Genomic DNA, 26,506 nt, shown 5'->3' on the forward strand with positions numbered 1-26,506 from the left:
AGACCTGCGCTAAACATAACTTGAGGTCATTGGTGCATCTGGCCCCATATTGTTTAATCTGACAGCCCCTACAGTAGACATGTGCAACCTGTGGTCCTTGCCCCTAAAAGAGAGAAAGCAATAAAATGGGGTTGGCTGGGCTCCAACATCTGGATCCACCCATTGGCTGCCGACCCTTTGGCTTAAATGGCAGACACATGGATCTTCAAAAGCAGTCTGATTCACAAGCATGTACTAACAGTCTTGACATTTTTATTTTTGTATCTGAGCACAAAAAGTTTCGACATATACATTTTTACATGAAAAAGATCAGAGAGCTGGAAAATACACCCAGGAAGGGAAGACATTTTAAAAATCTCATTTCTGCCATCATTACTTTTACTCAAAAGGGGGAGGTGGGGAGGGAAAGAGAAAAAGACAGACATCAGCAGATACTTTTCTGGGATGTGATGGGCTACGTTAACCCTTCAGGAGAGAGGTTTGGAAACAATCAAAGGAACTATTTTGGAAAAGACGCTGAGATCGTGAAAACAAGCAAAAGTAAAAAAAAACCATCAGCAAGACTTCCAGTGTCTTACTCCTCTGAACATTCCCTTGTGCTTCCACTGAAAGCAGCCTGCAGGCAGCTCAGCTCATGGAGCCCCATATTTCAGATCAGCTAAGCCAAAGTGTTAAGAGAAATAGCCATGAGTGACAGATCTTTTAGTGACTTAAGAGCACTATTCCTGGTCATCTACATTTCCCCAAGACAAAGCACACCTCTTGGAGACAAGAGTCAAAGCAAGCAAGCATGCAGTTTAGGTGGTGGTAGGCGTGGCTGGTTCTTGCTTCTACACCTCTTTGTTCACACAGGCTAAAATAGTGCTTCCAGTTACACACCCAGCGTATCTCAAGGCATTTCTGAAGCCCAAGTTCAGTTCCTGTGTCTCACACGTGCTCCTTTCTCTGCCCCTGGTCAAATTACTGCCTCCCCCCCTTGCAATCCTGCCCCTTTCAGTCCATGGGAGTTACGAGGTTCACAGTTTGCACCACCCATTCAAACAGACTCCAAGGCGTAACCTGCAGTTCCAATTCACTCAAGTGAAGGTTAAGGGAATGAATATTCTTCACAGCTTGTGCTCAAGGAGACAAGCAAAGAAAAACTAGGGATTCCCTTAGTGTGTGTGTGTGTGTGTGTGTGTGTGTGTGTGTGAGAGAGAGAGAGAGAGAGAGAGAGAGAGAGAGAGAGAGAGAGAGAAGCGTCTCAGGATAATGGGGTTCTTCCCCTGGGGTAGAAAAACATGGAAGTATGGTGAAAATAGCCATTCATTTGCTATACCAAAATCACAGCCAATGAAGGCTCTTTGAATGGATCACAACTAGGAGCCATGTCACACATCCAGCCAGGCAATGGTTATGTTAAGCCCCCCCTTAGGCAAACAGGCTCTTCGGCTGATCTTGCCCTTTCTCTTGACAACTCTTGTTTGCCTCCTGGAGTTCCTCATTCCCTGGAGTGCTGAGAGAGCAGCTGGCTGGAGAAGAGGAGAACACCTTGGGGCAGAAGTTGGGATATCAACTGAGATCAGGACAGGATCACAACAAATAGTGAAAAAACTGCTGAGAGAAGATTGCCCCTTCCCCTCAAAGCTGATTTGATGACTCAGACTCCATCCCTGGACCCAAAAACCAGTGTTGCAAAGCAAGGAACCTCCAGGGTGGCCCCAACGCCCAAAAAATTAAGGCTAGGGTGAAGGATGCGCCCACAAGAATCCACAGGAAGCCACCTTTTGCCGAGGGTGGGGCTGAAGGGATTTTATGCTCTACTTTTATGCACTACCAGTCAAGTTACCTTTAACGAGGCAGCAGGGCAGAATTAACCAAGAAGGCAGGTCATTTCTCCACTTGCACTCCCTTGGATCACAGAGTAGACGCATACACCAAAACCTGCCCCGAACATCCCTTACCATGGCGGTGAAAGATCAGCAACTAATTAAAACCCAAAATCAAGAAGTGCAGTGACTTCTGATAGCACCCCAAGGGCTGATGTTAGGAAGGAAAAAGTCCATCCCCCATGGCGGCGTCTAGTGGAAGAGAAATTAAAAAGTGCAAATCTGGCTTCCCCCAAACCCCTGCAATAGAAGGAAGGAGTGAAGGAAATGTACACACCCAGGTCTAAATGGGGAAATATATTTGATTTATGAGATTGGGGGTGGGGAAGAGAACACCATACACTGCCCTGGCCCTTCCCACTGAAGAGACACAGGTGCAGGCAGGACAAAGCTCAAGATACGCCTCTTCCAGCAAGTATCTTGGTGCCAAGACTGGTACCCATGGAGAGAGCCTCCTGAACTGTGGAAGACCAGGGAGTGGTGAGAGCAAGTGTGGAAGAGAGCGAGACGCTGGCCCTGTCTGGGGGACTTCAGTTCCCCCGGAAAGCGCTCTGGGCAGCAGTTGAGGCGGCCCCGGCAGCAGCATTCTGGACGGTCCGGTTGGTGAGGATGCCTTGTGAGAACTCCTCCTGGGCCCTCTGGAAGCTGGCGCCCGTCCGGCGATACTGAGAGTGGACCTGAGGAGCAGAAGAGACAAGGCGTCAGCAGGGCCACTTCCCTGCTTCTGCAGCCGGTGTGCAGCACTACTTGCCGCACCTCCCACCTGCCACCCAGAGACCAAAGGCCAGGAGCAGCGAGAGCCACAGTCCATGGACATCTTGTTACCTATTTGGAACACCAAAGGGGCAGTATAAGTGTGTGTGTGTGTGTGTGTGTGTGTGCGTGCGCGCGCACGCACGCACACACACACACACACACACACACACAAAAGGCAGGTGAAGGATCATGTCTGAATCAAATAAAAAAGCAAAGCAGCACAACACATGTAAGAAACTAGCAGTGGTCAGTGAGGTGACCAGGTGAGAAAATGATCTACTTCTCAGGATGCTAGTTTAACTTACGCAGGCCAGTTTTCCTTGGGAAAACATTTGAATATGCTACCCCCAATTTGAGGTGGGACTCTCCCAAGCGAGCTTACACTAAACTTGTGGGGGTTATCCCCCCCCTTTCCTCAAAATAGCTCACAGCATACAGGGTCACCCCCAGCCCTTTATACTTAGAACCACCCATGGGGAAGCTGGTGAGGCCCAAGGTCCTCTAGTCAGCTTTGTGAATGAGCAGGGATTTAAATCTGGGTTTCCTGATCCAACACCCAAATCGCACCTCACAGCAGCTCTTCTGTGTCAGATGCATTTCCAGAATGTTTCGAACTGACTCTTTTGCAGGGTGTCACACAACATTTACATGGAAGGTATTCTAGGTTGCAGGTCTCCAAGCCTGAATTAAATAGATGCCTTGGCAGAGCAACTGGAATTCGTTTAGGGCAGGGACAGGGAACCTGTGGTCCTCCAAATCCCACCAGCCGCCGGCATGCATGGCCCAAGGTCAGGGATGTGGAGGCGGTGCCTGGAGGCGGTTGGAGGATGGATGGCGGCTAACAGATTGAGGTTGAATCCTGACAAGACAGAAGTACTGTTTTTGGGGGACAGGGAGCGGGTTGGTGTGGGGGATTCCCTGGTCTTGAATGGGGTAACTGTGCCCCTGAAGGACCAGGTGCGAAGCCTGGGAGTCATTTTGGACTCACAGCTGTCCATGGAGGCGCAGGTCAATTCTGTATCCAGGTCAGCTGTTTATCAGCTCCATCTGGTACACAGGCTGAGACCCTACCTGCCCCGCGAACTGTCTCACCAGAGTGGTGCATGCTCTAGTTATCTCACGCTTGGACTACTGCAATGTGCTCTACGTGGGGCTACCTTTGAAGGTGACCCGGAAACTGCAATTAATCCAGAATGCGGCAGCTAGACTGGTGACTGGGAGTGGCCACCGGGACCACATAACACCAGTTCTGAGAGATCTGCATTGGCTCCCAGTACGTTTCCGAACACAATTCAAAGTGTTGGTGCTGACCTTTAAAGCCCTAAACGGCCTTGGTCCTGTATACCTGAAGGAGCGTCTCCACCCCCATCGTTCAGCCCGGACACTGAGATCCAGCGCCGAGGGCCTTCTGGCGGTTCCCTCATTGCAAGAAGTGAGGCTACAGGGAACCAGACAGAGGGCCTTCTTGGTAGTGGCACCCGCCCTGTGGAACGCCCTCCCATCAGATGTCAAAGAGATAAATAATTACCTGACATTCAGAAGACATCTTAAGGCAGCCCTGTTCAGGGAAGTTTTTAATATGTAACGCTGTACTGTTTTTAACACTGATTGGGAGCCGCCCAGAGTGGCTGGGGAAACTCAGCCAGATGGGCGGGGTATAAATAATAAATTATTATTATTATATTATTATTATTATTATGTGGCAGCTGTGGTCCAGGAATATCAATGTTGAGTGCAGCACATTTTCCTCGCCACAGGGTTTCAGGCAGCACTCCTCCTGGTGACACCGAAGGCGGTGAACTGACAGCCCTACAGTTCCCACCGCCCAACCACTGGTTATGCTGGCTAGGGCTGATGAGGGTTGGAATCTAACAACATCTGGAGAGCGCCAGGTCAGGGAAGGCTTAGTTGTCCAATAGTCACTCTCTCCCACTGCATATATTTTGAAACATCTGCAGTAGACACTGAGGAGAGACAGGATGCATGAGCGAGGACAAAACTCCTGCTCCTGGTTCCCTTCTGTAAAGCAGCATGGCAAGGGCTGCAGCCCTGGACTCAGCGAGCAGCATTTCCATCCGGTCCCCAACTCACCTGCTTCAAGAGGAAGAGAGAGAGAACGGAACAGACGGTGAAGAACACAGCCACCACCAGCATGATGATTGCCACTGCCAAGTTATGCCCAGTCTCCGAGAGAGCTGCAATCCAGCCGCTGGAACAGAGTGAGATAAAAACCTGGGTGAGCAAGGCAAGGAGCAAGAAGACTGTGGGCGGTGGTTAGGGGGACAAACTCTACGGGCGTAAATTGGAAAAGAGCCCTTCTGAATCAGACCAAAGGCCCACCTCGTCCAACATTCTGCTTACCTGGGTGACTGACCATGTTGATGGGAAACCTAGAAGCAGGCAGGGGTAGAATGGTCCTTTCCAGCCATTGCCCCCAGCAACTCATATGTCTGAATATACTGTGTCTTGAGTAGGGAGTTTCTATTATGGCTGGACAGTTCCAGATGGGACCCAGCTGGAAACTTTCTGCTGCCCCACAAATTCCATATCCACGATCTTTATGCTTTTATAAACTTAGCTGCACATTTTAGATATTAAATTTTATTATTTTTCACCCTTAGCCACAAATACTTTGTTTGCAGTTCAGTCCTTTAAAAGTACATTACTCAGATATGAGAAATATATTGAACTGATTTTAATTGAGAAACCGTGTCTTAAATAAACCAAATTTATTTTCTAAGGAAAGGAAATTCTGTGAGGGAGCCCATATCCTGCACATCAATGTGTTTTGCTTTAGCTTCTCTGAACCTTGAATTTTGGAAAGTCCTGGATGTCTATCATTGTCTGCAATGACCAAAGACAAAGAGAAGGGAAAATATCATAGGCAGCTGCTTTATACAAAATCAGGCCGTGGGGCTCATCTGGCTCAGAACTGCTGACACTGGAGCACTGACCACAAGACCTTTATCATGCAAACCCAATGCGCTTACCACTGAGCTACGGCCGTCCCCTGAATCCAAGCTTCTTTGAGGCAGCAGCTATCTACAAACATTCACATAGATTTTGCCTTTCCATTGTGCCCAATGCCAATATCATACAGAGTTCAAGACTAACCAAGCTTTGCTAGAATACACACCGTCTATTAAGGACTTTTTTATATATTAAAAAGTACAAATACTCTCCTGTACAAATGTGAAACCACCACTTTACATGGATGTGAACTGTTGTATGTTTACCCGGTAAGAATCCTATTGTGTCCAACTTACTTCCAAGAAAGTGTGAATGTATGTGCAAAGAAATGTCCCTATAAGACTGTAGACTAAAATGTAATGCCAAAATTATATTTTATTTATACAAATACCCTGTCACTGCCTTTTGGAAACCCAAGCCAGCTGATAAAGCCTACAAGCAACCACAAACATTTAGTAGTTAATCAGAATTTCATAATTTGGGCTACAGCTGAAGGAGATGAAGACCTTCTCTTGTTTCATTAGCCATGAGGAAATCATGAGACTAGGCCAACAGGGAAAATTATTTACTATTCAGGATCGGATTTGGTTAAAATCATAAAAGCAACCAACTCTCTAATGTCAAGCAGAAAGAAAGAAAGAAAGAAAGAAAGAAAGAAAGAAAGAAAGAAAGAAAGAAAGAAAGAAAGTTTTGAGCATGACTAAATGTGATAGTCAGGGATGGCTGGAATATGGCAAAGCCCAGAGGACTTTCTTCTCCAGGAGTCCTGTGGCCTCTTAATGAAGTGCAATTTGTTGTGGCAGAAGCTCATGTGGATAAGAGCGCATGTCATCAGATGCATGAAATGTTGCCTTCAGCTGAGATCACTCTCTCCCATTCAAATACACCCACACATGTGGGAGAGAAAGTAGTACATAAAGGAAACAGAAGACCATGAAATGAAAGAGAACCCACTTCACTTATCTTCAGAGTTGTACATACCTGAGCATTTGATGAAGTGGGGTCTAAGCAACAAGAGCTGAAGTCACAACACCTCTCTTAAGAAGAGGTGGGGACCATTTTGCACGCATCCAGTTGACGTGCAACTGCCAACGCACAGGTCCTTTTGGACCCAGAAGAGGGCAGAACAGGGGCAGAGTGGGGCAGGCTTATGCATGCTCCACCAACGTGTGTGGAGGCCAGGCAGGGAACCCCCGCGCAAAATAGCTGCCGCCTGAATTTCACTTGCCACCTCTGCAAGTCCCTCGTCACTTCCCACTGGCATATTTTCCATCAGTGGCCCTTCAGATCTTGCTAAACTACAACTCCCATAAGCCCCGGCCAGCATAGCCAGTAGTCAGGGGTGAGGGGAGCGTGGTAGTCCAGCAACATCTGGGAATAGCAGAGGGCAATGGTGGAGCCATGCCGATATATGGACAAAGTTTCCTCCCTTTGCATGGGGTCCCTTCTTTGAGCCCAGAAAGACACCCCATAGACTGGCAAGTAGGGAACCTGTGGCCCTCCTGATTTAGTTCCCCCTCCTCCCAGGCCATGTGGCTGGGGCTGATGGGAGCTGCTCTTTGGCAACATCTGGGACAGCACGTGTGTTCCCCTCCTCTCCTTCACAGCCTACATGCCCATCTTTTCTCTCTCCTTCCCCACCAGCAGAGTTCACTTTGACTGTGCATCTCTTGAGGAGGTAGATACTGCTCTTGCATCTCACCAATGTGGTGCTGGGCTGAACAAGTGAGAGCAGGCAAGGCGGTGAAGGGCGGGGGGAGAGGTCTCTGCCAGGCAATAAAACAGGGAAGAGGGACTGCTGAAGGCAGGCAGGCATGGGAGAGCATGCGAGGGAAATGACGGCAAGACGAGAATGCATTAGGAAAGGTTAGAGGAGATACGTGCCTTTCAGGCGAAGGACTTAAGAGCAGGAAGCATTGGAGTTAGAGGCGCTTCAGCTGGGATCTGTGGAAGCCGCAGAATAGAAGAGAGAAGCTTTAGAACAGCACAGCTACAGAGGCCTCACAGGCAACTGTGTGCCTGGATCCAAAGAGGCCCTTTGCTGCCCAGGACTGCCTCTCATCCAGGGTGGCAGCAATTCAGACCTACCTGACGCCCCAGTTAGGAATGCCAACGGTCTGGATGACGTAGATGGCAATCTGGCAAAAAAATACGAAGAAGAAGACAAAGAAACTGAAGGAACTGTCAGACCTGCAAAGAGAAAGAACAGGCGATGTCAAGCCAAATATCATCAGAGGTGCACAAGGGGAACTATGGGATGTTTCTTAGCTAGGGTGCTGAGCCAAGCTGCTGCAAACCTCCAGATCCTGTATAGTGACTGGAAGAGACAGAGGGATTCTGTCACTGAAGGAAACTGTTTCTGCTAGCTGTGAGAGTGAGTGTCCCAGGACAGCCAACCTAGAGCCTGGCACTGGCACAAGAGGCCAACCCTTCTTATGCACGCCAAACATCACCTCCCTTTCTACATGCCCCACCCAACCTACAAGTTTACTCACCAAGACTATGGCTGACCCTATAGATTTATGGTGTCGCAAAGCTTATTGATGGAAGGGAGCAACTTGCCCATTATCTGTGCCAGTGAAGAAGCCTCTGGCCAGCTGTGCCACTAAGGCAAGGGGTAGGCACCTGCATCCAGGGCTTTGCCAGATTGGCTCTGTTCTAGTTCTGGTTCTAGTCCAAAACATACGGAGGGAATCAGGTTGTGGAAAGATGCCTTACCCTAACCAACCTCAAAAGGTTGCTGCTGCTGAGGGACTACCATACTCTGAAATCCTTGGCCAAAGAGTGAGAGACAACTCAGGTAAGCATGTGACTGCTAAAATCTCTCCTCAACCTTTAGTGTATATAATATTCAACAAAAAATATAATTCCAAAGTTTTCAAGACAACTTGCTTTGAAACATGTCTGACACACACATTCAGAAGCGGATCCTAAACTTCCAGAATGCATCGCCTGATACTGCAGTACAGAAGTATTTTCATCAATAAAATTACAAACATGCAAAGTTCTCCCAAGGAAAATTACGATCAACCATGTACACTGAAGATCAATTTCCCATTCTGGGATGTGGTACTTGCCTGAAAGCCTTGTAGGCTGGCCGATACCAACAGAGGAAAGCGCAGGGGGTGAATATGATAAACCACAAGATGGAAAGGCCGAAGTCTACCCCTCTTTCGCTTCTGTCTGTGAACCACGCCAGGCAGGCCAGCAGGTTCAGCAGCAGTGTAACTGAGTGGACTGTCCGGGATAAAAAAACAACAGCAAAGTTGATCAGTGAGTAAGCGACCTTGTAAAGAGTGAGGTGTCTATGAACGAAGATCCAGGACTTCGTGTATGTGTGTGTGCGCTCACCCTGTACCAAAACCAACTGCACCAACCTCCCAGTTCGGCGCTCATTGTGCCAAACAAGACTGATTCACTTCCTTGGCACAGCTCATTCCAACAGCCTGGAGTCTGGTTCAGACAACCCAATGTTGGCTTCGCATACATGCAGTTTCCCATCCCCACCACCGCTTCTTGGCATGCTCTGTCCTTCAGAAACCTCTTCCACTCTTCTGCATGCTGTGATAAGCCAGGAAACCTTTAGATAACCAAGGTTTCTCCATTAAGTCCGCACTGGGAAACTGTGTTACTGTTTCAAGTTTAAAAACAAAGCACAACAGCCACAGACGACTAAAGACATGAACAACATCATGTCTAGTTTAGAAGGACGTGCCATTCTGGGTACTGGGACCCATTCTAATTACTGTAGCACTTCCAGAGTCAAAAGGCTGTGCTGTGACAATCGCCCACTCTCCTGAGCAGAGTTTCCCAGCCGCCATCACCAGTTTTACTCACACATCCACAGGTAATATAGCATCTTGCAAGTCCGCTGGTAGTCGGCTGGGATATCCGCAGAGAAGTCTTGGTAGAAACATGGCTTGACCGGGCAGCTTTTGGGAAGTGGAGGCCAGTTGTTCTGTTTCGCTGCAAGGGCAGAGGGAGGTTTCGCACAGTGATATGGGGAAAGTGAAGGGTTCACATTATGTAGGCAACCATTTTACAGCAAATGATGCGCAACTGCTGACGCGCAGGTCCTTTCGGACATGGAAGAGGGAGCGCAACGGGCTTATGTGCCCTCTGCCAAGGAATGGAACTCCCACACAAAATGGTCGCCGCCTGTAATAACACAGTTATATGATTCTACAGGGAGCTAATTCTGCTGCCAAGAAAAGAAGAAAAGCAAACACTAAACACACTGAACTTGCATTTTGCATAGATTATTTCTTATTTGGAATATTTCTTTAAAAAAGGAATTTCAGGTGTTTGATGGGAATCTCAGGTGAGATACCCACACCGTAGAAGTTGCTCCTAGTACCAGTCACCACATGGAAGCAGAGAAAGGTTCTGATATTTTACTATTGCAGAAGATAAGGCTCGGTAAAATAGTTCTGGACGTAGGTACTATATACAGTGGTGCCCCGCAAGACGAATGCCTCGCAAGACGGAAAACTCGCTAGACGAAAGAGTTTTCCGTTTTGGAGGGGCTTCGCAAAACGAATTTCCTATGGGCTTGCTTCGCAAGACGAAAATGTCTTGCGAGTTCCTGCTTTTCCCCCCCTCCCCCCCGTTTTCTAAGCCGCTAAGCCGCTTATCAGCTGATCTGATCAGCAGATAAGCCGCTAAAAGCCGCTAATAGCGCTAATCCGTCAATGGGCTTGCTTTGCAAGACGAAAAAACCGCTAGACGAAGAGAATCACAGAACGGATTCTTTTCGTCTTGCGAGGCACCACTGTATTAGCTTTGAGGCTTTTACAAATACTTATATATACAGATACCTACAAATACCAAGTATCTCCGTTGCTCTAAATAAGTTCAGCAATTCAAGACTGGACAATTAACACCAACTGGTTAACTGACTACCAGACAGACAGACAAACTGCAGACTAACAGACACGAACGACGGAGCCTACATGCATTAATCACTGATATCAGGGCATTGGGCCGTTGCCATAGCAACTGGCTTGGCTGACATTGCACCTACGATTAGCTCAGCCACAGAGTAATTTACACTCATGAAGGAAATCAACCCCTTCTGGTGTCCAGTTACTCCAACATGTTTGACTTGTTTCAAGGACCTCTGTGGGTTACAAAACACGACAAGACATGGGCATGAAACGACCTGATCCAACCGGCTCTGCTTATGTTCTTATGACCTGGAATAAGGCAGCAGCTGCCTCTTCTGCTTGGCAGCCTGCTGGATTTGCACATCTGTACTGCTTGGAAGAATCCTGGCTCCAGGTGAAACAGCAACAGAAGGGAGGCACAGAAGAGTTTTAAGAAAATGTTAAATGAAGACTCACGATTGAATCCTGCTGCACTGTTCTGCAGCTCACGCTCCTTCCTGTCCAACTCTGCTGCTTTCCTCTCCAGCTCCTCCTGCTGCTGAAGGAGCCCAGCCTGAGCTGCTGAGGCCACAGCCTGAGTGGAAGGAAACAAGAACAGTAACAATCATCAGGGGAAATGAAGAAGACAGGGTTCAAAGCAAAGACAGTGGGAGTCTCTAAAAAGAAAACGGAGGCTCCAAACATAATGACATCGAGAGGGGGTGTCGTACGAAATGTAAGCAATGCTTGGGAGGTCTCACTACATGACCAAAAAAACCCAGCCCCCCAAAGCCATGCACAGTGGCTGGTTATGCAGATCCTGCACTTTCGCTCTGCAGAGTGGTCTGAAGTAGCAGAGTTAAACCCTTCCTGGTTTTTAATTTTCTGATCATAGGTTTTCTGAATTTTCCTAGAAACCAATAAAGTTTACTATCTCTGAGTGCAATGAGTTTATTCAAGGATGGATGGATGATTTTTGATGACACTGCACCCAGGTTCCTTCTAAGAACCATCAGCTTATGGATGCAACAAAACATATTAGAACTGCATAAATGGGAGCTTTCATCAACATTTTACCCTCTGTTGGAAAACATGCCATTCCCCATGCCCTGCAAAATATCTCCCTTAATTATGTTTTTCTGCTTACTCACAGAATTGTAGAGTTGGAAGGGACCCCAAGGGTCATCTAGGCTAACCCCGTGATGAAGGAATCATAACTAAAACATACGTGATAGATGGCCCTTCAACTTCTGCTTTACAACCTCCAAGGAATGAGAGTTCACACTCTCGTGGGAGTCTGTTCCAGTGTTGAACAGCTCTTGCTGTCAGAAAATTATTCCTGACATTTAGTCCAAATCTCCAAATTATTCCTGATGTTTAGTCCAAATCTCCTTCCTTGTAACTTGAAGCCATTGGTTTGAATCCCACCCTCCAGAGAAGGAAACCAAAAATGCTCTATCCTCCATGTGAAAGCCCTTTAGATATCTGAAGATGGTTATCATATCTCCTCTCAGTTTCCTCTTTCCTAGGCTAAACACACCTAACTCCTTTAACCATTCCTCATAAGGCTTGGTTTCCAAACCCTAGATCATCTTTGTTGCCGTCCTCTGCACATGTTCTAGCTTGTGAATATCCTTCTTAAATTGTGCTGTCCAGAACTGGACACAGTATTCTAGGCATGGGCTAACTAAGGCAGAATAGAGCACGACTATTACTTCTCTTGATCTGGACACTAGACTGCTGTTGATGCAGCCTAGAACAGCATTAGCGTTTTTCCCTGCTGCATCACCCTGTTGACTCATCTTCAGCTTGTGGTCTACTAAGACCCCTAGAGCCTTTTCACACATACTACTGGCAAACCAGGTGTCCCAGGTGTCATCTTGAATCACAATTCTGTCTTCTACAGCATTAGCTACTCCCTCAAGTTTGGTGTCATTTGCAAAATGGATGAGCATCCTCTCAATTCCTTCACCCAAGTCATTTATAAAGATGTTGAGTAACAACCGGCCCAGGACAGAACCCTGCAGCACCCCACTTGTCCCTTGTTTCAAGGATGATGAGGAAACATTAGTGAACCAGCTACAAAGCCACCTAACTGTTAGCGTGCTCAGGCCACGTTTTGCCAGTTACTCCACAAGGAAATCTAGGGCAATTTGTCAAAAGCCTTTCTGAAATCAAGATAAAGTACATTCACAGCATTCCCCTGATCCATTAAGCTTGTAACTCTATCAAAACAAGAAATGAGATTTGTCTGGCACAACTTGTTTTTGAGAAACCCATGTCTTAGTAATCACAGTAACCCTTTCTAAGTGCTCACAGACTGACTGTTTAATTATCTGTTTTAGGACCTTTCCTGGTAACATCAAGCTCACCAGTCAGTCTTTACCTGGGTTTTCTCCCCCCACTCCTTTGAAGATGGGGACATCTGCCCGACTCCAGACTCAAGGGACCACACCTGTTCTCCAATAATTCTCAAAGATTCTACACAAAGGCTCTGAGATTACATCTGCAAGCTCCTTTAGTACTCTTTGATGCAGCTCACCAGGCCCTAGAGATGTGAGTTCATTTAAAGTAGCTGGGTGTTCCCTTACTACCTCTTTTTCTATACTGGGCTGCAGCTCCCTCCTTGCATCGTTTATTCTGTTATCACCAGGTTGAGCACTGCTTTCCTTGTGGGTGAAGTCAGAGGCAAGTAGGTGCGGAGCAGTTCCAGCTTCTCTCTGTCACCCAAAAGCATTTCTCTGTCTTCTCCATGCAAGGGACCTCCTACATTTTAAAGACCATTCCAAGCAACATTAAACACCATTCCCTTCTTCCACAGAGGGATGGACTAGATGACACCTGAGGTCTCTTCCAACTCTGTATGATTTTGGCCACACTCACTGTGCACATGTAAAGCACACGGCTTCACCCAAAGAATACTAGTTCCGAGGATTCTTTAGGAAAAACCCATGACTTTTAAAGTGCTTTGAATGTGTGGGTGTGGACTCTGTGATCAGAAAAGGATTGATATATTGGGGAGACATCTCACCTTCCTGTGGGTTTCCCTGCCCTCCCTTTTTACCTGATGTTTACCCTGAGAGCTGCCGTCTTCTCCAAGCAACCTCTGCCTCTCTGAGCCTTCTGAGCTTGCCGAGATGAACTTAGGAGTCAGGTACTTGCTGGCCTGTCTAAGCAGCAGCTGCAACACACAACTAGGCTGGGTCTAAACTCACTGGGTGGGTCTGGCCTGATCACTCACTGGAACTAAGGCACTAAGGCTCTTTAACAGGTTAGATTATGAGACACACAAAAATGGAAGCACAGGTGGGATGGGGGCAGAAGGAGAGCCGCCATGTGTACGCTCTCTCACACATGCACAAACAAAGGCACACACAAAGAGTCACAAGGGCCAGGGCTAGTGACCCTGTGGCTCTCCTAGTGCTCATCTGGACTACATAAACCCTGATCAGTGTGCCACTAGCAGAAAAGCATGGGGCAGCAGGGCAGCTTTAAAGTCTGGGCCATTCTAGTCAAGGGGGTGTCACAGGCTGATAGGAATTTGGAAGTCTTGAATTTGGATCTTGGGCCACAGGGAACATGTTTGTAAAGCACACTCCACCCCAGTCCTTGCCAAGAGGGAGATGGGTGCATCCCAATAAGAGGAGAGCTTAAGCGATACATTTCCTAGTGATCAATCAGCCCTCAGGGCACCACCCAGGTGTGGTGGGAGGTCTTTACCTGTGGGGTGGGTTCCACTGAAGGCTGCAGCACAGCAGGTTGCGAAGGCCCAGTGGGCGGAGCAGCTGGAACTGTCTGAGCAACATTCGTCTGAGTCAAGAGAAAGGAAAACATCAGAAGACTGTGAGAGATGAGCTGGAAGGGCTTCTGGCTTTACTGCTGTGGAAGCACCGGGCAGGCAGCCCACCCCTCTTCCCAGGGAAATTGGGAACCCTAACAAATCTCAGCACCCCAGCATTACTTGAGGGATGCCATGATCATTTAAAGTAGTATGATACTGCTTGCATAGTGCAAATGTGCCCCAGAAAGGCACTTACTCCAAAGTTCAGTCCAACCTTATTACTAAGACCACAAAAGATACTACCATGAGCATATTGTTGTTGTTGTTGTTGTTTTACTAGCCTGCTAGTCATGCTGCCTGGGAAGCTCTTGGCTCTGCTGCCAGCCATGAAACACAGGCTAAAGAATTGTCTTCTGTCAAATGTACTGCTGGAGGAGGGGAAGTGTGTTCTGTCCCTCTTCTGCCAACCTGCTTAGTTTCCATGCAGGCCATGGAGGAGGGACGGAGCAATCCACCTCCCCTCTGCCAGCCCATTCAGTCACCTACATATGGTAGCCTGAAGGGGCTGCCGGGTGCACTGCTGTTGAATGAAAGCTGGGCTTAATCTGATGCCAACAGTTGTTTTGGAAAGGAGATTTGTCTGACTGGGTACGATGCACATCTATGTTTCCGTGACCCAGGAGAATCCAGGGATACCATGTATTACCTTTTCAAAGAGAATCAGTTAGAAACAAATCTTTTTCCAAGCTACTGTCAATCTAGGGGAACTTTTATTAGCAAGACTGACTTACTGGCAAACAGAAGCCAAGGATTATGACTCAAGCCTGCAACTTACACCTTAACATTATCTCTGTTTTGTGCTACTTGTACGAAATCTTGGTGAACTGTCCCCAAGACCGCTGTGATGACAACAAACATTGGTTAACTTACTATTAGAAACCAATTCACACAAAATTCCAAATATACATGATTAATATACATTGAGTTGTATTTTCTGCATTTCTGTGACAGCACGTGGTCAATGTGAAATAATAAAACAAATGCTGAACTGAGCCTCTCCCTGTGCCAAGAGGCACTGAAAGAAGGGAGCTGTGAAAGAGAGAGGTGTTTTGTAGGCCCAGAAAGTGAAGCATGCTGATCCTTGGCAGTTTCAAATAGATCCCTTCATGAAGGCAGCCTTGCTAGCTGGCGCAGGACCCCATGCTGCACTTACCAGCCGGGAGCTCTCAGAGAAGGGGTTGAATTCATCCAGGCCACCCTGATTAGCACGTGCCAGTTGCGTGACTGAAGGATCCTGGAAGAGAAGAGGGGGAAATGCTATTTAACACATGGCAACTCCTGATAAGTATGTGCAGTTGGATGTTCACACCAGTAGACAGGGCATGCATGCATGCTGCGCTTTATTTGTAAAAATTGCCTGTGAACTTCCTTTCTCCTTGCTCACTCCCAAACCAAACACAGTGGGATTTGCCCTCCTCCCCAGCCATCTACAATGGCTTCACTGACTCCTAATGTGAAAGAAAAACACCAAATCCACACGCCCTCTTGACCATACTTCCTTATTATTTATTTAAAATGCACAGGATTTTACAAGAGTTATACAAGCAACAGACAGGCCACTGCTCCCAAAGAGCTTTCTGTCCTGAATAGAGATAGTAAGGAATAGAGAGAGGAGAATGTGACTGACTGTCACTACACTAATTTAAAGCTTAACTGGGCAGAGAATGAAGTTTAAGGTAAACCAAGGTTTCGAGGAGGAAAGTGACATGGGGTTGTAGCTGTAAAGCATTGTTTTAGGAAGCAGGAGATGATCACCTGAGGGTGACTGTGTTAGAGGGGCAGAGGTCACAAATGGGAACAGAACAAGAAACAAGGGTCAAATGATAAGTTGAAGAAACCCTCTGACTCACTCTGAAAGTGGTTTATGCTGGATACAGGAGAGAACAGAAAGCCAATGAAGGGATCTGGAGAGGGAAGAAATGCAGGATTCCTGGAGCAGAGTTTTTGCCTAAAGAGAACTAAGATAGGACAGTGGTGTCCCTTTCCATTTAGTGGTGCAGGACCCCTTTTGCCATGGGATCACAACAATTTTTTCCACCTTGTGGGCTGGGCAGACTGAGTGACAAAGTTCCACACAAATGCCCAGATGAAGCATCCCTCGAGTGCCCAGGGGAAAGTTCACTCCTAACTGCTTTGTTTACAGCCGTAGAGCATATTTTAGAAACAGTCATATAAATCCAAACATGCAAAAATAGAAGTGGCTGGCCTTGCCTCCAAACAAATAATGAATCAGATTAAACTGCTCACACATGACCAAGCACTGAGAATCAGACTGTAAGCAACAACGGGAGAGGAGAGCGTGTGCTGCAAATCAGAGAGAGGAGGCCTATGGTGCTGGGCAAAAATCTAGTCTCATCCCAGCTTTCATCTGCACGCTGCAAGCTCTCGTTTAATGAATAACTGCAGGCAAACAGCCTGAGCCCTGACACTCCTTGCATAAGCATGTTGTTGCACAACCTCATGAATCACTCCAGGAAGAAGAAACAGGTGCAAGCCAACCTGTGACGAAGGCTGTGGTCTGATACAAGTGTACCAGGGAGGATGCTCCTGTTGGCCAGAGGGACCTACACATAGCAGAGGATCTGTTTTGCAAGCAGAATATGCCAGGTTCAATCCCCCACATCTCCAGGTAGGACTGGGAATGTCCCTTGCCTGAAACACTGACAAGATGCTGCCAGTTAGTGCAGGCAGTGAAGAGCTAGATGGACCAATGGTATAAGGAGGCTCCCTCTACTCCTAAGTAAACATCCACAGGGCTGGGTTGCACATTCCTTTGCCTTGCACTCTAATAGGTGCAGACTCAAGAGGGAAAAACTAAGGAACCCCGTAAGGTTTTTGCACTTACTTAAGGAGGTAGCCATCACATAAGAAAAATGATGAAACAGAGCCAGTGTTAGAAACTGGAATAGAAAAGCTATTTGCCACATGGCTCCTGGAACCTGGGTTAAGGGCACAAAAACCAAGTGGCTAGTTGCACAAATGCAGCAGCACTTTCCATTTACTTTTTCATAGAGAATTTATTTGGCTCTTTTTGCAATTTGTGGTATTTGGAGGCTTGTAACCAGCTATAGCAAAAGAGGTAATACAGAGAGCACAGCAGGACTTAAATTTAGGCATGTATAGGACAGTAACACCTAGTGAACTTCATAGCTGAGTGGGGATTCGAACCCTGGTCTCCCAGGTCCTAGTCCTACTGACACTCTAACCACTAGACCACACTAGCTCTCACTGGAGGGAGCCTTTTTCTTTCTGTTTGCAAAGTCACAGCTTCTGTGATGGGTGGAGTTGTCCATCAGGCCCACATAACGTGATTATTTTCAAAGTTCTAATGTTTTTAATCTATGTAAAGGAAAGCACTTCCTTTACAGTTAGGTGATGATACTCCACCATTTCTAAAAACAGTATTTCCAGCATGATAATATCCTTTAAGAGACGTGGTGAGCAGAATTGCACACAGCATTCCAAGTGCAGCTGCACTTGGAATAAGCTGCACTTGGAATAAGACTTGTATAAGGCCATTATATTTCCAGCTCTGCTTTCAATCTTTTTCCTAATGATCCCTAAAATATAGTTAACCTCTTTTTACCACTGCCACAACCTGGGTCAACATCTTAACTGAGTTATGCACTATGACCCTAAGATCTCGGTTCTTGTTCAGTCCTGCCACCTCAGACCTCAATAGCATATATGCAATGCTAGGATATTTTGCCCCAGCATGCATCACTTAAAACTTGCTCACACTGAATCAGATTTATCATTTTAATGCTCATTCACCCAGTTCGGAGAGATCCTTTTGGAGTGCCTCACATCTTCTTGTAGTTAAAAACTACGCTGAACAACTTGGTGTCATCAGTCATCTTTGCTAACTCAACTCCAGGAAGAGCTAGAAAGATGCTCTGTCTCGTGCTGCAGACAGGTTCAAAAAGCAGACAACACACATCCAGTAAATCTCACTGGCAGTCACAAATATGCAGGACTGGAATCAATAACTAGATCAGAATGGTTTTCTTATATATTTCAAGATATAAGAATATCTATTCTACTTGCACTCCTCCCTCCATACCAAACACGCCATCAGATGCACAAAAGCAAACTTCAGAGTGGCCAGGTACACAGGAACAGACACCCCGCCAAAAAAACCACACTCCTTTTTGTCATAATTTGCAGCATGCTCTCTCCACCCCCAGGCTCAACCTGCATTCCTAGAAAAAAAATGCAGTAGAATCCAAATAAAAGGGGTAAACCTTTATTCTTCCAAGCCAGCCAGCAAAAATATTATTAGAAGAAATGAAAGGCAAGGCAAGAAAGGAAGCACTGCATTACTGCTCGAACCATTTCACTTTTGAGAAGCAAGATCACCAAGAGAGATCCCTTAATAATCAGCCAGCCCTCCTGCTTCCCCTGCCTCCAAAAGAGAGAAGCAATCCATTAAGTATTTGCAGCTTGCTTGCTTGTTTGCAAGGGACTTGGGTGGCGCTGTGGGTTAAACCACAGAACCTAGGACTTGCCGATCAGAAGGTCGGAGGTTCAAATCCCTGCGACAGGGTGAGCTCCCGTTGCTCAGTCCCTGCTCCTGCCAACCTAGCAGTTCAAAAGCACATCAAAGTACAAGTAGATAAATAGGTACCGCTCCGGCGGGAAGGTAAACGGCGTTTTGGTGCGCTGCTCTGGTTCGTCAGAAGCGGCTTAGTCATGCTGACCGCATGACCCGGAAGCTGTACACCGGCTCCCTCAGCCAATAAAGTGAGATGAGCGCCGCAACCCCAGAGTCAGTCACAACTGGACCTAATGGTCAGGGGTCCCTTTACCCTTACTGCTTGTTTGCAAACCACAGCATGTTTTAGCAAAAGACTGAAAGGGGGGGGGGTAAAATCAACCAGATCTCCCCTCCTGCAACTGTGTGAAAGAGCTTCTTCCCAGTTTGCTTACTTATGACAACTGTACAACAATGGAAAGGTTTCCTCTTCTCAGCACATCAAACGCCTTCCTGAAAGGGAACAGAAGTTGCCCTCGGCTCTCCTGCTGAGATATCATTTGCAAACCACTTGATTGGAAAGCTCAACTTGCTTGCTAGGTGGCACTCCTGAGTCCCCGCCCCCCCCCAAAAAAACGACTGACAACTGGTTAATTTCAACTGCTGACCAGAGCATTGAATTGATGGGAGCTGAGAGATCAGAAAGGCAGGCTGAAGCCGTTACAAATATTTTTGAGTGATCAAGCTGCACCAATGCCAGAGCGCAACACCACGCAGAGGGGAGACTTTGGCTGCAGAGCTTGATGGAAAGAAGACGAAGACAGGCGTTCAACGCTCTGGCTGTGATGCAAAATGGATGGTTGTATTTCCTATTGCAAAACTTCTGGAAGCAAGTTGCAGTGTCACTGGTGTCACCAGCAGTTTAGCTTTCCAAATCTTGCCTAGTGTGAAACATAAGAAGCTGCTTTTTTCAGACTCAGGCCACTGGTTCCCCCAACTCAGTCTTCTCCAACCTGACTTGCAGGGGCCACCGAAGGCCTCAGACTGAGGACTTGCCCACCTACACCAAGTGAATTTAACCTGGATCTTCCATATATAATGCACATAACCACTAAAATACGGCCTCTTGCTTGCATTTAGAAATCTCCCCACCCCAATTCTTCCTACTTCTAGTGACATCTTCCCTCTGGATAACTGTGTTCTTGTGAAGCTGTTGTGAGCACACTGCGTGTCTTAATCTAGACTTTTAGCTCTTAAAAGTGAAGCAAAATACAAGGAAGTATCCATTTAAAAGTCACAAGATCTCCCTGCAAAGTTATGCCAGTCTAAAGATTATAGACACAGAGCAGAGACCTATCTGGAAATCTGGAGCAGGGATCATAGAATGGTTTTCACGCTAGATAAAAATTATTCTTTAGAATTTGCAAGAAGTACAAGAGATGTGAGAAGGCAGGTTTAATTTAAGAAGGTAGACATGCACACCCTTAAGCAAACTGTACACCTGTATCCCCCCCCCCCCCGGCTGCAGAAACAAAATCAGGAAAAGACTACAGTGCCTTTGGCTCACTAAAATGATTTGCACTTGGTCTATCACAATCAAGGTAGGGAAGCCCAAAATCACAGCTCATAAGCCATAGCAGGTTTTAGCTTAATGTGATGGGAGTCTCTGAGATGCCAACATGCAAGAATAGGAGACAGAGGCAGGCTGGCTAGATAGTGGAGATGAATCCTCAGGACTCAAAAAGTTGACTCCAGATGGCTAGTCTACGGGAGTAAAAAAAAAGATGGGGAGTAAACAGCTCAATTTAAGGCCAATTCAGTCACTTCGCTACTACAGAGTATTCAAAAACAGGTTTTGTTTTAAAAAATCTTTTGATTATGTTTCTCTAAGCTAAATGACAAATGATTTGCTTTTTGGAGGGGGAGAAAAACAATGGCATCAAAGCAGAAGCAAAGGGAAATCAATGTCCCTGGAACATTGTAGACTATTGTTAGTCTTTAAGGCATCACTAGACCTATTGCTGTCTTCCCTGCAAGAGGCAACATAACCACCTTCAGGAAAGTGAAGTAACAATGCTTCTGTTAAAAGCAATAAGTGGGTTACTACAGAAGTTTCCAATTTCATTATGCAAGACCAGGCTTCCTCAACCTCAGTCCTCCAGATATTTTGAGACTACAATTCCCATCATCCTTGACCACTGGTCCTGCTAGCTAGGATTCATGGGAGTTGTAGGCCAAAAACATCTGGAGGGCTGAGGTTAAGGAAGCCTGTGCAAGACTCACTGCTGGACTTTAAAAAGGATCTAATTCCAAGATAACATGAAAACATGGGTTTCATTTGAGTTCAGATTTATTCTTCATTGATAGCAATTACAGGAAGGGAAGAAGAGCTGATCCAATGAAATACAGTCATACCTCGGGATAAATACGCTTCAGGTTGAGCGCGTTCGGGCTGCGCTCCGCGGCGACCCGGAAGTAATGGAGCACATTACTTCCGGGTTTCGCTGCTCACTCATGCACAGGCGATCAAAATGACGTCACGCGCATGCGCGGCGAAATGCGGCACGCACAGACGTGCTGTCGCATCTTATGTTATGTTCAGGATGCGAACAGGGCTCCGGAACGGATTCCATTCACATTCTGAGGTACCACTGTACCAAGAAACAGAGCAAAAGGAAGATTTCTAGCGGTGACCCCTTTCTGGCAATTTAGGGTTGGGAAAATCTCCTAAGCACCATTATGGGAAGGCTTGAATGCTTCCTGTGAGTTGCCCCCATGGCAGAATGACTTGTTCTCAAAAAGTAGAATCAAAAGGAAGCGCAGTCCCATGGACGACTCCTGGGTAGAAAAGCCTATCAGCTGTTTTCACACACAAAGTAGTGCTATGTAAAACACCAGCACCCAGACCAGGACACCTGGTCCACCTTCACAGAGACACACAGTTAAACCAGGGCATCACTCACCACCTCCAGACTGCTCAGATCATAGGTGGTACTATGGAAAAACCATCCCAGCTCTTTTATTTTTATCATTTTATCCCCTTGCCCCACCATCTTTTTTTTTTTTGCATAATTTTCATTTGTTCTCAGATTTATGTGTAAATAAAGAAAAAGAAAAGAAGACCCCAGGGTTGTCACATGGTGATGATGAACATTCATTTTTTCTCTTTTTAAAATGGCAAGTATTTATAATGAAAACAGATACAACTCCAGAAGAAAAAGGGGGGACTTGGGGGGGAGTATTGATCGAAGGAGAGAAAGGCAAATAAACATGTTTGATTAGATCAGTGCTAGCTCAGTATCTATGCAATTTAACTGGATAAAATCTGTGCAAGTGTCCATATTACTAAAACATTTTGAAGAGGAAAAACACATACAGTCTTTGTTTTCTGTGGTGAATGCAGGTACCATCCTGGAAGAGGGACTGAAATGGGAAGTGCCTCTTCCGAAACATTGCCTCCTATATGTGGTTTTTACTTTAAACAAAAGTACAGTTCTAAATACTGTTTGAAATTGAAAATATGTTGATCAATTGCCTTTTTACTAAATTTTTAATCAATTAAAAATTACAGCCTTAGAAAGCACATACACAACTTAAGTATAAAAGGCTCAATACCATACACAGTCCAAGGAAAAGAATGTTGAAAAATACCTTTTAGTAACTAGAACAACAGGATAGGTCTCTATGCTATTGTTAGCTTTGTTGCAGTTTGCCAGCCCTTTAAACTGGAATGCTTCAACAGCTGATTGCCACAAAGCAACCTTGGTTCTCACATGGGAGTTCAGAACTGCAGCTACCTGAATAGCTTGATCTGCACACCCACGCCCAGGTCTCCAAGATTAAAACGCTGGATCGGGAGCCATCTGCCAACTCCCTTGATAAACAAAGGCATGTTTCAGAGATGGCCAGCACTGCCAATGTTGTTTAGTAAAACATGAGTGACACTCTGGGAACAGAAAAGCTCCTAGGGAGATTCATTCCCCTGAAAGCTGAAAAGAGGACAGTGCCCATGAGTTTCGTATATTTACCTCTGAACCCAACGGTTTGACAAGGAAAAAGAAAAAACACTGTAATGCCGGGGGAGAATGCATCACTTGAGCAGGAATGGGGGACCTGCTGATGTCCAAGCATGCTAGATTGCAACTCCCATCATCCCTGACCGTTTGGCCATGCTGGCTGTGACTGGTGGGAGTTGGGAGTCCAGAACACCTGGAGAACCACAGATTTGCCACACTGGCTATAAAACCAGCTTATTCAATACAAGGTTGTTTTGCACCAGTGCCACCTGACACAATTGCAACAACTGCTTCATCCCAGCGGCCCAGCCCTTCCCACTTGGGGGCTTCAACAACTGAGGATGCTTGCCGGCAAAGAAAAAGCCCTTTCCTGGCAAGCATGTCTGACTTGCTAACTTGGAGGCATTTATTAGGCCAGATTAATACATGCCTTCAGCAGTGCGGAAACTTCTTGAAGACACAGCCACACAGGGGCTACTCCACACAGGAAGCTCTTTGTCAGAAGCACACCCACACACCCTTAGTTCCAGGGGTTCTCACTACAACTCATACAAACAACTTGTCTGAAAGTGTGTATACAAGCCATATCACACGGCTAATTTCACATGTAAGATCAGGCCTTCAAAAAAGGAAAGTCATGCCACCTGCATTTACTATGTGCTGCCTCACCACACTGTAGGGCTGAGCTTAAAGTGTGTCAGGTATAGGGCCTTTTCCTCACCACAGGCTCTCGCAAGATCTCCCAGTTACACAAGCTGGCTATATTGAAGTAGGAGCAGGGAACCTACTGCACTCTATTGCTGGACTACAACTCCCATTGGCTATGCAGGCTGGGAATCTAAGCTCTGGAGGTTTACAGGTTCACCACCCGTGCTAGAGAAAGAGTGCAATCCAATGCACAATTCCTTGAAATTACCACTGAATTTAGTTGGCCTTATTTCCAAGTAAACACCCAAAAGGTTGTAAAATATATAATCTGTTCTGCATGTGTATGCATTTTAATTAATGATTCTTAAGACATGCTTAAAGTCATAAATGTTGATAAAGATGGATTCAAAAAAGGAACTGGGTAATCAAAGGAAAGTTCTGCGGCTTAACTCTGAAGAACCAACTTAAGCCATTAAGTATGCTCCTTTAAACCCAGGCACATCAGATTGAATTGACCAGATACAGAGAGGAGAGCAGTCCAGCTTCTCTGTGCGGTCCTATGTGCGTTCAATCAGAAGTCAGTCCCACTGCATTCATAGGGCTGACTACCTAGAGCAAATATGTTTAGGACTGCAAATTCAGTGTCCTAAAAGAATCAGAACTACATTATGAGCTTTCATAGTGGGCAGTAATGTTCTCATTCCACCCATCTCATGTACACCTGAGAAGCATCAGATGTAGGAGGGCACAGTCAAAGCAAAGTAGCAATATGACAGTGATGTGCTAACAGGAAAAGCAATACTGGAGAAACTGAAGAAGAGTTGAAGCTGTTATAAACAAGCCAAAAGGATTACGATTTCCCAGAGCAACAGTAGAATTAGCACTCAATTTCACCCCATCACACAAAGAGGTGTTCAGATCAATGAAGCTGGATGCCTGGCAGCCAGACAGCTCTGCAACAGGTAGCCAATCTGGCAGTCTCCAGATGTTGCCAGACAACTTTCATTGATACTGATCACTGGCCATACTGGCTGAGGCAGATGGGAGGTGGGAGTCCAACAATTTAGTGAAGGCAACAGGTTCTTCACCCCTGCTTGACAGAAGCAGCTGGCATTTGCAATAGACGTGTTGGTAAGTTGTAATTTATTATTTGCTTAAGTGCCTAAAGCACACTATGCACTGTACATGATGAATGGTTAAGTTGTCATATAATAATTGTAAAAGTGCCTAAAGGATACTCGGCACTGGGAATGAATTCAAACCTAGAAATTCCTACCTACAGGCTTATAATCTAAAGTTTAAAAAATGTACTTATCAAGTAGAACTGTTAACAGTATGCACACATGCAACTCTGCCCCTTTCAAGAGATAATGCAGTGTAGTATGAAAAACCTGGTGCTAGTTCTTGACAGAGCAGCTCAGGAAAGGAAACTGCAACATCACTACAGAGCATTGCCCATAATTCTGTCATGAGAAGGAGCAGCAAGCAGGAATGGAGCAGCAGCAAGCTCTGCCTGGTACAAGTCAAAGAATTAAGAAAATTGCTACAAACTCCAGAGTGTACAAAAATTACAGCTCCCCAAAAGTGTCAGTAAGCAAACACTCCTTTTCCTCAACAATGAAGATACAGTTCTGCCTCCCTGCCACTTGGTTCTCAAAGGAAAAACCTGTTTGCCAAGACAAAATTTGTGTTTAAGGATGGATATGCCCCCATCCCATCCTCAGATGATCCTGTGTATTAAGAAGCAACAGTCTATGAGATGGGTAATCTTAAAAGCATAGGCTTTGATTTTCTGTTAGAATTAAGGAAACAGGCCACATCCATTCATAACTGAAGAAGCCCCAAATCTTGTCTCAGGCCAGACTGGAAATCCCACCTGTAATTTACCTTGGGCTTAAATCCATACCTTCCCTTTCCCATTCCTGCAGTTCATTGTGATATAACACCTGCTTCTGGAGGGTTTGTTATGTTCACTGAGCAATGAAGGGACAGACATGTGACCTCTTATTTTATTTATCAATTCCCTCATTCATTGCATTTTCATCCCAGTCTTCCTCCAAGGAGCTCAAATCCCAAAACTCCAAGAACTTCCCAGTTGTTGTCCATCTGACCCAGCCTAACCCCTAAACCAGGGGTCAGCAACCCGCGGCTCCGGAGCTGCATGTGGCTCTTTTACACCTTTGCTGCGGCTCCGGGGCGGATACTAGCGAGGGGAGGAGGCGCATTGTGCGCCCCGGCACTCCCCACTGTGGCAGGCGCTGTACTGGCTGTGACGTCGCACGCACCGTCCCGACATCACCTTCCCGCCCGCTGTCAGATCGCGGCTCCGGAGATATATTTGTTTTAAATGTCGTAATGGTTTTGCAGCTCCCAGTTTTGTTTTTTTCAGAAACGGGTCCACGTGGCTCTTTTTGTCTTAAAGGTTGCAGACCCCTGCCCTAAACCATAAGGCAGGCTTCCTCAACCTCGGCCCTCCAGATGTTTTGAGACTACAATTCCCATCATCCTTGACCACTGGTCCTGCCAGCTAGGGATCATGGGAGTTGTAGGCCAAAACATGTGGAGGGCCGAGGTTGAGGAAGCCTGCCGCAAGGGGTGATTGAGAAACAGGGCTTCTTGGTTCGAGGGCCAAGATCCCCCAACGTGGCTAGCAGACTACACGGAGCGCGCTTACTTAAGCTTGGCTCGCTTCAGGCCCTGCCACCTCTGGGGCCACAAGGAGCGGGAAGGGGGTTTGCCGCCCTCCTGCTCCCACGGAGAACCCTCCACCCCTCCCCCACCCCGGGGCTCTTTTGCATTCGAGGGGGGCAGAGCCGAGGGGCGTGGCCTGTGGCCCCCCGCCCTCCGCGGCCACAGGTGTTCCCTTCACACACACCCCGCTCACCTGGAAGGGGTTGACGTCGACGGGGTCAGCGAAGGGGTTGGTGTCGAAGGCCGACATGGCTGCTGCCGCCGCCGCCGCCGCTCTCCGAGACTCCGCCGCACCGGTTCTCAACCCGGTCCGCTCCCTGGAAACGGCACACTTCCGGGACCAGGGGTTTCCTCCCCGCTCCTCCGCCTCTTACGCG

General features: G+C 46.7%; 1 protein-coding gene across 2 annotated transcripts; it reads right to left on the reverse strand.

Annotated features, from left to right (window-relative positions):
- Positions 1-232: 232 nt before the first annotated feature.
- On the reverse strand, positions 233-26,505 carry SCAMP2 (secretory carrier membrane protein 2). 2 transcript variants are annotated; one of them, XM_081207876.1, is made up of 10 exons: positions 26,323-26,472; positions 15,454-15,534; positions 14,180-14,269; positions 13,524-13,640; positions 10,937-11,054; positions 9,432-9,560; positions 8,672-8,831; positions 7,683-7,784; positions 4,716-4,833; positions 233-2,545 (listed from the first exon to the last, which is right to left on the reverse strand). In XM_081207876.1, exons 1-10 carry the CDS (start codon positions 26,377-26,379, stop codon positions 2,399-2,401), a joined length of 1,119 nt encoding a protein of 372 aa, XP_081064002.1. In that variant the 5' UTR covers positions 26,380-26,472; the 3' UTR covers positions 233-2,398. The 2 variants fall into 2 exon arrangements, with proteins under 2 accessions (XP_081064002.1, XP_081064003.1); XM_081207877.1 differs by lacking the exon at positions 13,524-13,640 and having other exon boundaries at positions 26,323-26,505.
- Position 26,506: the final 1 nt, after the last annotated feature.

Source organism: Podarcis bocagei, assembly GCF_964188305.1.
Source record: "Podarcis bocagei genome assembly, chromosome: 9".
NCBI lineage: Eukaryota > Metazoa > Chordata > Lepidosauria > Squamata > Lacertidae > Podarcis > Podarcis bocagei.